Consider the following 15,046-nt stretch of genomic DNA (forward strand, 5'->3'; position numbering starts at 1 on the left):
CTGCCTCTATCAGACATGAATTTATTGATCAAAGGGGAAAAATGATTTGAAAACTAAGTGTTCATCCGAACTGCATTTCCTGAGTTATCCTGGGGTTATGGAGAGTTTCAGCTACAGAGTTATCACCAATAATCCATCTCTGTAGATGGTCACTAGATCTTTTTAAGTGTCTTAAACTCAGAACCACTGGAACAATTTTGGCCATTTTTGTTGCGTGTCTTCTTTTCTATAAAGACCAGTGGTTTCAATATGCATCTACAGACATTTGTAGATGGCCTGTAAGTATAGGGGCTTCAGGAGCTCATACTATTGATATTAAATAATGCACTTGTATTGTTCTTATTGACAATCATAAATTCTTCCCTCTTTCAATTATGTAAATTTCTTACTCATTCGCTAAGAGAGTGCCAGGTTGATGTCTGTATAATGTTAAATCAGTTAGGTTTGATGAACACAGTAGTGAATGATTCCTTTTCTGTGTTCATCTCTTGACAGCACATAACACATTGCCTGGCCAGCTACACATCAAGCACTTACATGTCCTGACACTGAGTGTTAAGGAAAAACATAATTTCCACTGTCATGCCATTCACAATCTAGTTGAAGAAACAGGCTTTGACTAGATAGATAAACACAAAACAACATATAGTTCAGAATTCTGTTGAGCACTAATAAGGGAAAAGTGCCAAAAAGGATAGATTGCACTGGGAATAAATCAGGAACCTTAATTTAGATTGGCAATCAGGGTACTCTTCTCTGAAGAAATAACATTAGTAACTGAACCCTGAAGGGAGAGTTGAGATTGGCCAGGTGAGGACTGGATGGTAAGCCTTCCAGATAGAGCATGTGCAAATGCCTGGAGACAGGGGAGAACTTAGTGCGTGTAAAGAACTGAAAGGAAGTCACTGGTGCTGAGGTGAATTAGGGGAGATGAGGGGGCAAGAGTAGCCAGTAAGGAGTATAAGTTTTACTATGGGAAAGAACTAAAGGAAAGCAGAGGACTAAAGCAATCTGATTTACATTTTTTCCAAACTCCTCCTCCTGTGTGCTATATGGAGAACTGGTTAGAAAGGACAAGATGAAATGTATGGAAAGCAGGAGATTATCACAGAAATCTAGAAAAAAAGTTGATGGTGGCTTGTTCTAGAACGGTGTCAGTAGAGATGGAAGAACTTGCATGGCATCGATAAATATTCTGGAAATGGAGTCTAAGAAGAACTTGAGATGGACTGGATGTTTGGAATGAGGGTGAAGAAGCCAAGTTTAATGTCACATTTCTAACAAACAACTGACAGATGGGAGGGCTATTTATGAAGAAGAATTAAGAAGGAGTAGTTTGGTGAAAGTGATGGGGGGACCTAGTTTAGTTTGCTGTGTCAACAAGACATTCAGAAGAGAATATGTGAACTTTGATTAGAGATGGACTAGAGAAGTCAGAAGTCAAGTGTAAGCCTAGGAGCTGTCATACTGACAGTACTTACAGCCATGCAAAATGAGACCTTCCCAGCAAGACCATAGAGAAAAAAGGCAGAAGGCTCAGAGTACAGATAGAGGAAGGGAAGTCAACAACAAAAGAACTAAAAAGGAGTAACAGAGAAAGGGGAGGAATAGGAAAGGAACTAACAGAAGAGAGAGATCAGCAGAGAGCACTGAATTCTCCTGACAGGTCTAAACAATGAGACTTCAGATTGTTCATTAGATTCACTGATTGTGGGTTGGTGGATTTGGGGTGTGACAAAAATAGTTTCATTGGAGAGATGTAGAATGGAAACAAATTGGAGCAGATGGCAGATGAATAGGATACAAGGGAATGAAGACAGAATATGCAGGTAACTCTTTCTAGAAACTTTACTGTAAAAAGAGGACAAGATACAGGGCTGGGCTGCAACTGGAGACAGATTTGGAGTCAAGGGAGAGAGCGATCATCAGTGAATCTATGTTAAATGTGAAATTCTGCACAATTCTGTCTTAGCCTACATGCTCCAAAAATATGTCTGAGCAAGAGTTTAACATGTAAGTAGTTTATTTTACATTCAAACCCGAGGAAAGAGATTGGATGGCTAAAAAGAAGAAAAGAAGGAACGAGGGAAAGCCAACTCAAGAATGTATTATCAGCTGATTGCCACTGGAAACTGAGGCCCAGGTATGCTAGAGCCCCCTAAGGTGCCACTTAGAACACATTCAGAATTGCTCACCCCAGGAGTGGAAGAGTCCACCACCAGAAGAGTTGCCCCAACTCTCCTGTACCTCCTGATTTGCTCCATGCCCCAGAATGTTTGCGCAGACTCCTGTAAATGTCCCACTCAGAGGTGGTAGAAAAGCCCAAGATAGAAAATGAGAGCCCCCTAGTGTACCTGAGGCCAGCATCTGCTAAGTTAAATCTGTATGTAGCTGGTTATTACGGTAATCACTAGGGTAAAAGATGGAACAAGAGAATGTGAAGCAGGGCGCAGAGGCATCTGATACAATGTTTACCTTGATATTCATACATTCCACATCCTTTCTGGTCTGGAAAGATGAAATGGCTTGTGTCTAGTAGCTCATGCTAGAGTTGGCACGTACATTCTCCTGATTCCTGGCCTCCAGACCTCCCTGACTCTGTTTAAGATTAATTACTCCAAGTAGCCGAGATACCTGACAACTAAATTAACTAAATAAGTGTTTTCATACTTTCTTGGTGACAGATGCAAGAAGTGTTTTAGAAGCATCAACCAATTAACCTAACATTTTATGAGCACATACTGTATTCCCAATCTGCACACAGTTGTATAGATTGTCAAAGAATATTAAATCTGGTCCTTGCTTTGATGTCTCATTAAAAGAATTAAAGAAATACTGCATAGACACATGGGAAGAGATCTAAAAATAGTAGAAGGCTGGATATGATTAAATAACAAATGTGGACTAGGACAGTGTCAAGCTAGCAGATGTTTAGTTATGGCAGTGTTTCTGTTGGGAATGAGCAGAATGCGATGGAGACCAGTCAGGAAAGCTATTTGTTCTGGAAAGAAACATCAAACTCCAAATGCTAACAGAAGCTATCTCTGGTTAGTGATACTAGAGGTGATTTTTACTTTCTTCTGTAGATGTTTCTGTATTTTTCATAGGTCTCACAATAAATATGTATTACTTTTATAGTCAAAGAATGTATTTTTAAAAATAACCAAAGGATTTAGCAACTAGAACTCTCATGCATGGCTGATGAGAATGCAAAATAGGACAGTGGCTTTGCAGTTTCTAATAAAGTTAAACATACACTTAACAGCAACCTAGCAATCTCACTTGTAGGTACTTACTCTCTCCCTTCCTGTCTCTCACTCTCTCTCACACACACATAAAATACACAAATGTTTAAAGCAGGTTTTTCTATAACCACAAAAACTGGAAACAACCTAATTGATGAATGAATAAACAAACTGTGGTATATGCATACAACAGAAGACTAATTGGCAGTATAAAAAAAAACCCAGCATCACAGCATGAATACTGATACATACAATAACATGAAACAATCTCAAATGCATTACACCGTATGAAAGAAGTTCCATAATAGATGGTTGCACTGATAGGACATTTTGGAAGAAGCAAAATTATAGAAACTGATCAGTGCTTGGTAGGGGTAGGAATAAGAAGGAGAGGGAACTACAAAGGGATAACGCTGTGATTTAGAGGGTGATGCAACTGTGCTGTATCTTGAGTGTGCTGGTGGTTAAACAGCGTTTTATGCTTATGTTAACTCAGATCTCTACACAAAACAGAGTTTATTTTCCAGCATGAAAAAAAATTTTAAGTAAATAACACAAAAATTCTTAATAGAAGCATGTTAACAGCTCTTTCCCACAAATGAAAAATAAAGGGAGATCATCTCAAGGGCTGTGGAAATAATAAAAAGAATTGACCAAGATGGGTTCTGTGTGGATCACTGGAAACCAAGAAGGAGCAAAACATCTGAGAACCATTACAGAGAATTCAGAGGCAGAATTCACTGACTCTCTGAGTATAGAAGCAGAGAACAAGACACTGAAGTCCACTTCAGAATCATAAACCCAAAAAGACACGTGATCTTTCACAATGATAAGTGTACCAGCAAAGGTACTTTAGCTTGCAAGCAATTAAGACCCACTGTGTCTTAGGTAAGCCCCACAGAGAAAAGGGAAATGGATGTGGGGAGTACTGGAAGGATTCTAAGTAACTCACAGGAGCGAGAGAAGTGCTGAACAATAGTGTGTCAGACAACTCGCATGTGTCAACTTGAAAATCTCCTTCACCACTGCTGTGGCTGCCAGTTCCACCCAAATTTCAACCAGCTTAATGCAGCTTAATTTCAACTGGACAGCACCTAGCCTGGCCTTGTGTACCTCCCTTTCCAGTCCTGGGACTTCTATTCCACCGTAAGAGATGCCCGGTAGGAACTTGCTGGACACTTACAAGTGTGCAAGTCAGAGTGGAACGTTAATACCACAGGGACACCTTCGAACAACACGAAGTAGGAGTCTATGGATAAATCCCTCCCCTTCTCCCCCATTCAGAGTGAGAGTTCTGATACCCACTTTGAAAATCTCCTAAATCCAAGTCCTTGGCATTAAGGACCAGTCACCAGTAGTGGCAGGGAATTCAACAATTTAATCTTATACTGATGATCTTTCCTCCATCTCTGTTTCATTCCTCCTGTCCCAAACTCACTGAACTCATACTACCTACAAGCTAGCACTTATCTCAGGCTCTGATTCCTGGGGAACCCAGGCCAAGACAAGCAGGCCTTGGGAAGGAGCCAATATAGTTCTGGAAATTTCAGCTGTAGAATTGTATGGACTATCTCTTAAGAGTGATGGCATCAGTGGACTCATCTCTATCCAGCTCCTTCCCAGGAGAGTCTGATGGGCCCAGCCTGGTCACATGCCTGCTCTGGGGTCAAAGGGTATGGAACTCATGCCCTAATCTCAACAGAATCACTTGCAGAGGAGAAGAGGCAGTTCTTCAAAGAGTATGAAGAGGCTAGAAATAGGAAATGATTTAGGAAAAATTTGCTATCTATTTGCAATGTGCTTTTGGAGCATGTTAACTTATCTTTTTAAAAAAAAAGGTATGTATTGTGGCATATTAGTACAGCTATGTGTCTGAAGTTTAAGTTTCTTTTCCCTACACAATCAATAGCTTACTGGACCCTGGTTAGAGCCTTAAAATAGAAAACATAAGCATGATTCAGGTATATTATGGGATTTTCTGGTAGGTTTTTCTGAAAGCTCAAAATTGATATTTTATATTTGGAAAGCTTAGGCTCTAGCCGTTGTTAAAATAGCCAGCTCATTTTTCACTCACTCTCATTTCGTCTCTTTCTAGGTTAATATCCAACACAGGCATTAAGCACTTGCCAGCTGTTCACAAGATTCAATCTCTCCAAAAGGTTTTACTGTAAGTTTGAAGAGCAGTTACCAACCCTTTACTCACCAACTGTCTTGCCCAACAGCCTCTCGGCCTGTAATATGCACTGTTAAGTCAGTATTCTCCAAATATGTTGCTCTGGGTGAGCAGAGGTAGGAAGGCCAACAGCAAGTGTCCTTGGTTTTACCTGAAGGCCAGCTAGTCTCAGATTGGAGGAAGGCAGTGAGCTCCTCAATAAGGCAGTTGTCAACAGAGCCAACTTGTAGCAAATCAGGAAGTCTCTCCTTCCTTCACTATGTAGTGCCTTACATACCTCCCCCCACCAACTCCCCCTTCCTCTCTTCTTCCCTCCAGAATTCCTATGCTGCCCTAGGCATAAAGAAACCACCTGACAAATTCACACCCACGTGTTAATGACAATACATTTGCCTTTTCCCAAGGTATCTGTATCTTGAAAGAGGCAGCAAAAAGGCAACGTGTAAAGGCAAGTTTATTTTCAATAGTGAAATTGTAAGAATCTGGACAGATGCAAAGGGAAGAGGTCGGGAAAAGATGAAATGAACTAAGAAACAAAGAAGAGAGAATGAGAGAGAAAAATAGAGAATCTTCCCAAATTTCTCAAATTGTTCCAAGCAGTTTAGTCCTTTTACTTTTATATGTTAGATTGGCCCCAACAGGGAAGCTTGAGGGATGGGGAGGTGGATACAAACAGAAAAATGGCTTTCTTCCTCCTTTCAATCAGAAAGAGAAAAACCAATGGTAACATTTTTCTGTGACCCAAGGAAAACAGAGAAGGGAAACTAGATGTACCAAGGGGATTGAGATGGAGGAAGATGGAGGCCCAACTAAAGTGAACAGAGGAGTTTGGGATGGAGACAAAAGGTCGGCTTAAGTGTCTTTGTCCTGTTGAGCTAGTACCAACAGCAAAAGCAAAGATAGTAAATGAGTATGTTAGAACCTTAGCACAGTGAGATTAGCAAAGAAAACTTTCAGAGTGGGAAGAGACTGCATGTCTGCAATTCCATTTTTAAGAAGAACTGATATACTCAAGATAAATTAGATATCATTTATTTCCCAGACTTTGATCTCATCACCCTTCAGAATAGTAACAATTCAAGCATGACCTCAGCAGAAGACACCACACCACGTGGACTAAATGTGGGGAGGTGACATCAGTAGCGGTGACGTCAATATCTACTTTGTCTGTACTTTCTTCTAGAGACATTCAAGACAACATAAATATCCACACCATTGAAGGAAATTCTTTCGTGGGGCTAAGTTTTGAAAGTATGATTCTGTAAGTAAAGAAAAAGAAAATCCAATGGAGTGACGTTCGGTTTTTCATTTAACGATTTCTTTCTCACAGTGGCATGCTCCTTTCTGGTTTAGGTAACCATGGCATTCCACCATCCCAGTTTCTCTCTTGTTCTGAGCTTTTCTCTCCTTTCCCATCTTTACGTTTCAGAATCATAACACGAAGCCCTGTTAATAATTTGTGATTCTGTGGTGCGATTCGAGTATTTAAAATTGCTCTTTGAATGCTGGTCTCCTGTGATGCAACATCTGTTCTGAGGGACAGAATAACTTATGCATCAATAAAGCTAGTTATTGCCTGGCCAGGCTTTTGTTGCCCAAAGAAAAAGATCAAGAAGGAGTCTGAATCAAGGAGATACGGATATTCCCTCATAACCAAGCCAAGCAGCCCTGTTCAGCCCCACGCTGAGCACAAGATGACTTCTCATTTTCTTGGAACAGTCACTTATTTTTTTTTATAACGAGCTTGAGTTACTCCCTCTAACTTTTGGGAAAGTTTTAAAGTGCAGTCTGCATCGTTGATGAACTACCTTCAGTTTGTGCCAGTAGCCTGCCTGGCAGTTCATCCCTTTTCAAAAATGGCCAGAGAAGAGGGCACAAGGGGTTATCTACGTGTTTTGGGGATTCATGGAAGTTAGATGCACAGAATGATATTTGGGACACTGGTAACTGCAATTACACCTGTAAGGAAAGTATTTCATCTTTATATTTCACAAATTGCGGTGTTTTTTAAAAATAGACGTGTCTGAGTTTTAATATGCCAATATGTAAGTTTAAATATGACAATATGTAAGTTTTAATATGCCAATACAAAAGGTAAGTTCTAGTCCAGAAAGAATTTAAGTTCTTTTTAAAGCAATAATATGAGCCAGAGACCCAGCTGCACTTAAAACAAACAAACAAAAAGAGGGGGTTGGTGGGGAGGGCAGAGAGAAATAGTAGGCAAATGAGGACATAGTGAAGAATAAAGCTAAGCACAGTATTTGATGTAAATTTATTTCAGAGAACAAATAGATTTGAGAGAGACTAGCAGAGAAACAGGATGTGTGAAGGAAAATAAAATCAAAGGCATGTATCCAGTGTACACAGTATTAGGACAAAAATTGTAGGTAATACCTAATCCTTTCACTTAAGATGCTCATGATATTTGAAATCTGTGTGTGTGTGTGTGTGTATGCGCGCGCGCTGGAATAAGGTGATGGGGGTGTGAAAAGTATGAGAGAAAGGGAAAGCCAAAGAAATAAGCTAACTAAAATACAAGCAGTATGAAATTTGTGCAAAATAAAAGTACTTGTTCTAAGCGTAAAGAAGGAATCATGTGATATGAGGGGAGGGTTGAAGGAAGAGCTCAAAGAGGGAAGGCAGGCAGCTGAGAGAGGAGGTTGGATCAAGGATGGGTCTCAGAAGGTGAGTGGGATTTAGCCACCTCGTAGGCAGAAGACAAGCAGAGGAAACACTATCATCAGGGCCAAGAAGTTTAAAAAAAAAAATGATAAAAAGGAACTTTGGATAATGGTGAGTACCTGAGTAATACCAGCCTGGTGGGTTTTAACACAAACACAATAGGGAAAGGATTCCTGGGCCACACCATGGAGGGAGAAGGTCCATGATAAATGTCATCAGTTACACCTGGTTGCTTGTGCTTCTGTAAACCTTGCTCTCAACACAGGTGTCATTTTAAATAGAGTCATTCAGAATTAGTTAATGTAATAATGCAGAACATTATGTAGAAAATATATGAGTGGGAACCTGAAATTAATATAATGTTAGACATCAATTATCCTAATTTTTTAAAAAGTGGGCATGTGCTAATATTCTCATAGTTCCACACATTCACACACATCCACTTTGTCCAGAACACAAGACAGAAGGCAAGTCGTCCTGACCTACCTAGGCTTAATTCTTCCCAAGTAGGGGAAAAGAATTTGAGGAAGTAAGTGCCGTTAACAGTCTCGCAAACCCAAACCTACAAAAGATGCGTGGAGGTCATAGCTTTCTTCACTGACTCCTGTTCATGGACACTGTGTGCTTCCCCAGAGTTTAGAACAGACTCTCCTAGCAAGAACAGCTTTCCTAAGAGCCAACACTTCTCAGACACGTCTCTATAAAGGACAAATTCACATTTGTGAGAACAGGACCCTTTTTTTTTTTTTAACTCAGATGGCCCTTAATCAGAAAACCCACATTCACTACAATTTAAGTCTCCAATTGTTCTTAGCTTGGGTGCTCTGTCTGGATTCAGGGGTACTTTGTCCCCCTAGGGACATCCTAGGGTACTCAGGAAAACAAACAAAAAGAGCCTGCCAAAATGGCTCTCATACCTAAAAGAGCTTTCTAAGCACTGGCATTTTCTAAAATCCCAAAGCCCTGTTCGTTCTATACATATATTAAAAAATAAAAAAAAAAAAAAAGACAGCCCAGCAATGAAGAATTATCAGACGCTGGTAATGAGGTAATGAGGGAAACGAGAAATAAAAGCCTACCACGAGGAAACCACTGAGCCCTTCCCCACCCTCTACCCCCAACTCTCCAGCCATAAAGTCTGAACAGGGTAGTACCCAGCTATGGCCGACCAGCAGATGGACTCATTCAGAAGGAATAAAACGAGGTTACACGGTGCCAGGTCCCAGCACGCCCTGGCCACAGGAACTGCTCACTTCATGCGTGTTTCATCCCTTCCTCACTTGGCTTCCATCTCATGTGCCCGCCCCCAGAACCTTCATTCATTAGGGTGAGGGCAGACTCTGCTTCACGGACCTCCTGAGACTTCACTGAGTGAACACGCTAAGTGAACACACTAGGGAAGGGACAAAAAAAGATTAAGGAAAATCGTGATTCAATTATTCCTTAGCTGACGCTCTGCCCTGTTTGTCATCATTATCGTCATGAGGTTGGTTTTAAAACCAGCATTACCTCTCTTAAAAGAGTAGGCATGCATTTAGTAAACATCGGCTTCTCTGTTAGTATTTCGAGAGTCCTACTGCCTAATGTAAACTCCGGGGCAGGAATTCTGGACATAATTTGTTTTTTTGCAGAATGATCCATTGTTGACATGGAAAATTTCACTCCCTCCCCATAGGATGGTATCTATTAAGAAAATCTATAAAGACAAAGGGCTACTTTGAATACAGAAATTATTTTAAATTAGTTTGTATTTTATTTAATCATAGCAACATTTTATTTGCAGGACATAAATGTGCAGAAAATACTAATTATCTAGTCTATAGAAGAATAAATAGGCAGAGGCCATACAGATTTGCACACTGCTTTTGTTGGAGTAAGCATCAGCCAACTACAGCCCATGAGCCAAATCCGGTCCATGACCTAAGCTGGTTTTTGTAAGTGAACATTTTGATGACAGAGAACACACTGAACCTAAATTAAGCAGAATGTGACCCCGAACAACAGAAAAAAAATCCATTCTTTTCAATAATAGGCCTACGTTACAATAAAGAGAAAATTGTACTCACTTATTACATGTTAAATTTTGTCAATAAAGATTTCATGGGAATTGTTTTATAAGCACCTATGTAAGGGACCTATGTAGTATTCTCCATTTTGCTTCTTGGTCCACAAAACCTAAAATTTACTATTGGGCTCTTTACAGAAAAAGTTTGCTGAGCCTTGTGTTTGAACCAAAACCCCCAGGGATCCACATCCCACAGGTTAGGGGCAGCTGCTCCAGCAACTGTCACCACCCGAAGATAAGCTGACCAGTCAGTTCCAGGGACAAATGGGTAGGAATGGGGCAGGCAGGATGTAGGGGTGGCCATCCGAATCCACCCATAGGTTGCTCATGTTTTAAAAGATGTGCACTACTTCCATCTGGACTTTTAGCTCACTGGCTTCCAGGAGGGAGAAAAACACATACAGTTATTCTCCTGTGATTTTAAGCATCTGGAGCTACTCCTCACAGCACCCGGAATAGTCGATGTCCCCCCCACACAGGAGCTTCTCTGGGATTAGCCTTTGGAACAGTGTCATTTGTAAATCCACCGAGCCTGACAAGGAAACGGACCTGACAGCAAATCAAGACCAAGTGATCAGAGGCTCTTCGGGCAGGCTAAGCTCTCCCGACCTTGGAATTCTGTTTTTGTGTTCAGGTCCATCCAGGAGCACCGCAATGCAGAGCTGTCAGCCCAAGGTGTCCTTGGGCTGCCCTATCCAGGCCAGTCTGCCCACTGACCTTCTCTGCACCATCAGGGTGACTGTTCCACATCCAGCCCCACTGCCCCCGGAGCCTCCTCCCGTGCCCACTCACACCGCCTCACCCTGCCACAGCCCACAGTCTGTCTAATTGATTTCTCTTCCTTTCTGGCTTAACCCAGAGCCACCTCCACAAACCTCCAATAACCAGGTCCGTATGGGTCACAGAAGAGGTTCAGGTTGTCTGACAGCTTAATTAGATCACTTTTGATGACAGTCAGGCCTGCTGCTGTGAATAAGCATGGGTGAGAGATTTGAGGCCTTAGAGGAAGGTGGTACAAAATGTTTTTTCTCTGTCTTATGAACACTTGTTCAATAATGGTATGGTTTCTGTCCTTCAGGATGAGAAAGATCTCTGCCTGCTCCCCCCACGGCACTGTCTGCACACGAATGATGTGTGCAAAGTCCTTCCGGGATCCAAGCTGCTCTGCCTAAGTGTGCCTTTTCAAAATTACATTTCGTTTCTCTGAATAAGTAATACATGCACATAATGCAAACTGCCAATGTTACAAGATGTTGTATAGTGATAAATCAGTCTCCCTCCCAACCCTGTCCCAGAGTCTTAAGGGTGGTATTTGATTTATGCAACTAACCTGTGCTGTCTGACCTTGCCCCAGTGTTTCCAATTATGAGATCCCTGTATTGTTTGCATCTGACTTTATTGGTTTTTTAATGGATCTTTTATTTCAGATGGCTGAGTAAGAATGGGATTCAAGAAATACACAACTGTGCATTCAATGGAACCCAACTAGATGAGCTGTAAGTAGCCCTGACTCTTCTTCCAGGCCATTTAGAGGGAAATGGCTCTTACAACAGTGATGTTTATGTGGCTTTATGTTTCTCTTCTTCTTTCCTCAACTCCATCCCCAGGAATCTAAGTGATAACAATAATTTGGAAGAATTGCCTAATGATGTTTTCCAGGGAGCCTCTGGACCAGTCATTCTGTGAGTAGCCTCCCTCATTTCCATGTGAGAGATCAGCATCTCTAAGTTAGAAGTCCACTTTCTCCAATTCAGGGACACTTTCAAGACAAGGCTGGCTATTAAGATTAAATTTTATTTGTGTCACCTGCAAAGATTTATAGGACAATTTAGGGCTGATCCACATTCTAACTTTCACTAAAATAACAACAATAATAATAACAACTAACATTCAATGAGTACTTACCAAGTCTCAGATAGTCTTTTAAAAGCTTAAGATGCATTTTCTAATTTAATCATTACCATAACCTCTGTGGTAGAGGCCATTATCTCCATTTTAGAGGAGAAAAAACTAGCTTCCCTGGAGGGGTTAAGTCACCCAAGGTCGTGGAAATTGTAGAGCACAGATTTAACAGAAAACTAGTCTGATTCACAGTACAGACCCTTAACCACTCTCTATACATCTCTTCCCTGAAAGAGAAAGCAAAGTTCTCCTTCGTCTCCCTCCATGTCCAGGAGTGTCCCTCAATCCAGTGAGATACACACATGCATTCATTTCTGGATCCTCTTTGCTTCGATTCTAGATCTCTTGGGATGCATTCAGTGCCTCCTAGCCCTGCATCAGCATCTCTCCTCCTATTGTTGCTTCCTCATCTCCACTTCTCTCACCAAGAGTGGCTTTCCCCTATTCTCATCTGCCCCATCCTTCCACAAGAGTCATTCTCACCCCTGCCTTCCCCCATGACCTCAGCCAACAGTGAATTCCACCTCCTGGGACTCCCACAGCTTTCAGGGCTGCGGGGGCAAAATCTGCACGAGATTTTTTAAAAGGTGTTCTCCTTGGCTCTAAGCAAGACCTACTACATCTATTGACAAATGTACTGCAGGAAGAGGAATCCAGAAGGGAGGAGTAAGATGCAAGAAGAAATGGTGAGTAAGTAAATAGATAAACATGTGAATAAATCTGAAGGTTTGCTAGATGATCCTCCAAAGCCTAAGGTCAGGTCGGGCATTTGGGAGCCACTAACCTGCACCTCTTATTTGGCAGTGAGTATATAGGTTACCTACCTGCCGACCTACCATCTATCACCATAATTTTCATAAAAACTTACACCGTTGACCTTTGAACAAAATGGGTTTGAACTGCGCCAGTCTATTTATATGTGAAGTTTTTTCAGGAAATATATACTATCTGCAGTTGGTTGAATCCCTGATGCAGAACTGTGGATGAGGAGATAAGGAGGGCAGGGCTAGGGAACTCGAGCATCCACGAATTCTGACATCTGCGGCGGGTCCTGGAACCAATCCCCTACGGACACCAAGGGGTGAATGTGTTCTCCTTCAGGTTGGGACCCATGCATTCGCTCTTTGAGATCCTGTATGGTAAAGCAGAAACTCCATAGATGGTTCTTGGTGATAAAGGATATGTTTTGACCCTTATAAGACTATTCGAGAATGCCTGGTTTGAGATGGGCAATAGATACAAAAGAAGGACATGATAAGCTTGATTAAAGCAGAGATATCAGAGCAAACAACCACAGATTAAAACCAGTTCTCTCACCTCTCTAGGCCTCAGTTTCCTCACCTAAAAGAAGCGAAAACAGCAATCCCTATTTCCTAACATTGTTTGAAGCTTAATAATATTATATATTCTTATAAGGGGGAGTCAGACGATATAACTAAATATGCAACTTAATATAGCAGGTCACCATGTACACTATGAGGCACCACGTAGGGCACCGGGGTAACAAATGGGGAGCCCCAGGCCCACAGTCCCCTCAGGCAAATACAGCTGTAATGTAGATATTACATGCAGAAGGCTTACTGGGGAGTGCTTGATGGAAGGAGAATCAGGCTCAGAGGGAAACTGAACTAGAATGCATTTGCAATGCAAGTTCCAGCTGATCCCACAGGGAGTTCTGGAGCTAAAATGGCCCTTCGAAGTTGTACTGAATTAAGGCAAGGGGCCAGCCCTCTTCATCAGCAGTCATCCGGTGCAAGGCTTTTGGCGGGGGGCAGGGCAGTTCCCAGAGTAGACCCCAGCATGCATGGTCCTCCAATGCCCTCAAGCAGTGTGGTTCTAAATTTGATCATGTATTGGAATCACCTAGCATGCTGGCAAAACCCTAGTGGCTGATCTCCACCCCCAGAATTTTTGATTCAGTAGGTCAGGGGTGGGCCTGAGAATCTGCATCTCTAATAACTTTGCAGGTGAAGCTGATGTTACTGGTCCAGAATGCACACTGAGAACCACTGTCCTAGAACCAACGCCAGGAACTGGGAAGCTGGGCCCCATTTCCCAAGTATCTCCTCCAAGAGTGAACCGTGGTCGGTCTTCCCCTTCAGCAGGCTCAGGTCCTTGCCCCTGCTAGATGCAGACAAGGGATACTAAGGGAGTTAGAGGGGGGCACCCAATCCAATCATAACTTTGCCTGAAGGCAAAACTTTCAGCTGAGTGAAAACCTGGGAGCCTCTGAAACACCTGAGGGTGCAAGGAGATGATGTTCTGCTGCAAAGAGAAATAAATGTTGAGAAAGCCAGGGGCACACAGGCAGGCTCCACTGAGTTTCCGCAGAGCAGCCTAGCATCCTGATTTTCCCTCCTGAGCCTTGACCTTGAACAGCAGCAGCCATCTGCGTTTTCACCTGATATTCTGAACTCACTGAAGTTTTGGGTTTGTTTTTTTTTTCTTTTTAAGCAATCAAGCAATTGCTGTTTCCTTGGGAAATCGTTTCCTGTGGGGGAAATTTAATGCATTGCCTTTGCAGGCTGGAGCCAGTACAATCATATTCTGATGGTTTATCAAATTGATTTGGCTATAGCTCAGATTCATTTGATAGTTCAGATTCAAACACTGAGTTATTTGTATAAGAATGATTCTCTTCCATTACCAGTGTACCCACAGTCCTATAGATAGTAAATTGCCTTTTTATTCCGCCTGGGATCATGAAAAAGAGGTCTTCTAGCCATCTGTCAGTGTAGTATACACCAGAAATGTGCTCTCACTTATGGAAATGATTGACCTGTAATAACATCTTTTCTGGGAAAAATAGAAATTGTTCAAATCAAATTTGTGGCACTGGCTATCACACACTTTATTAAATGGGGCACAGAGCACAGTTTAACTCCTAGCTCTCCTGCCTCAGCATCTTATTACTGACTGCTGTCTCCCTTTCTACTTTGTATCTCAAAATCAAGAATCTGAACGATGTTGAAACAGTTC

The 15,046-nt window shown here is 41.8% G+C and overlaps 1 protein-coding gene across 1 annotated transcript in view; it reads left to right on the forward strand.

Moving 5' to 3' along the window:
- FSHR (follicle stimulating hormone receptor) overlaps positions 1–15,046 on the forward strand; it is a 152,431-nt gene that overhangs the window by 123,951 nt on the left and 13,434 nt on the right. Inside the window, exons 5-8 of the mRNA XM_010984039.3 lie at positions 5,341–5,412; positions 6,602–6,679; positions 11,593–11,661; positions 11,773–11,847. Of these exons, the coding sequence (XP_010982341.3) occupies positions 5,341–5,412; positions 6,602–6,679; positions 11,593–11,661; positions 11,773–11,847 (294 nt within the window). The remainder of the gene's footprint in view (positions 1–5,340; positions 5,413–6,601; positions 6,680–11,592; positions 11,662–11,772; positions 11,848–15,046) is intronic.

This window comes from Camelus dromedarius, chromosome 15 (genome assembly GCF_036321535.1).
Source record: "Camelus dromedarius isolate mCamDro1 chromosome 15, mCamDro1.pat, whole genome shotgun sequence".
In the NCBI taxonomy this organism is placed as follows: Eukaryota; Metazoa; Chordata; class Mammalia; order Artiodactyla; family Camelidae; genus Camelus; species Camelus dromedarius.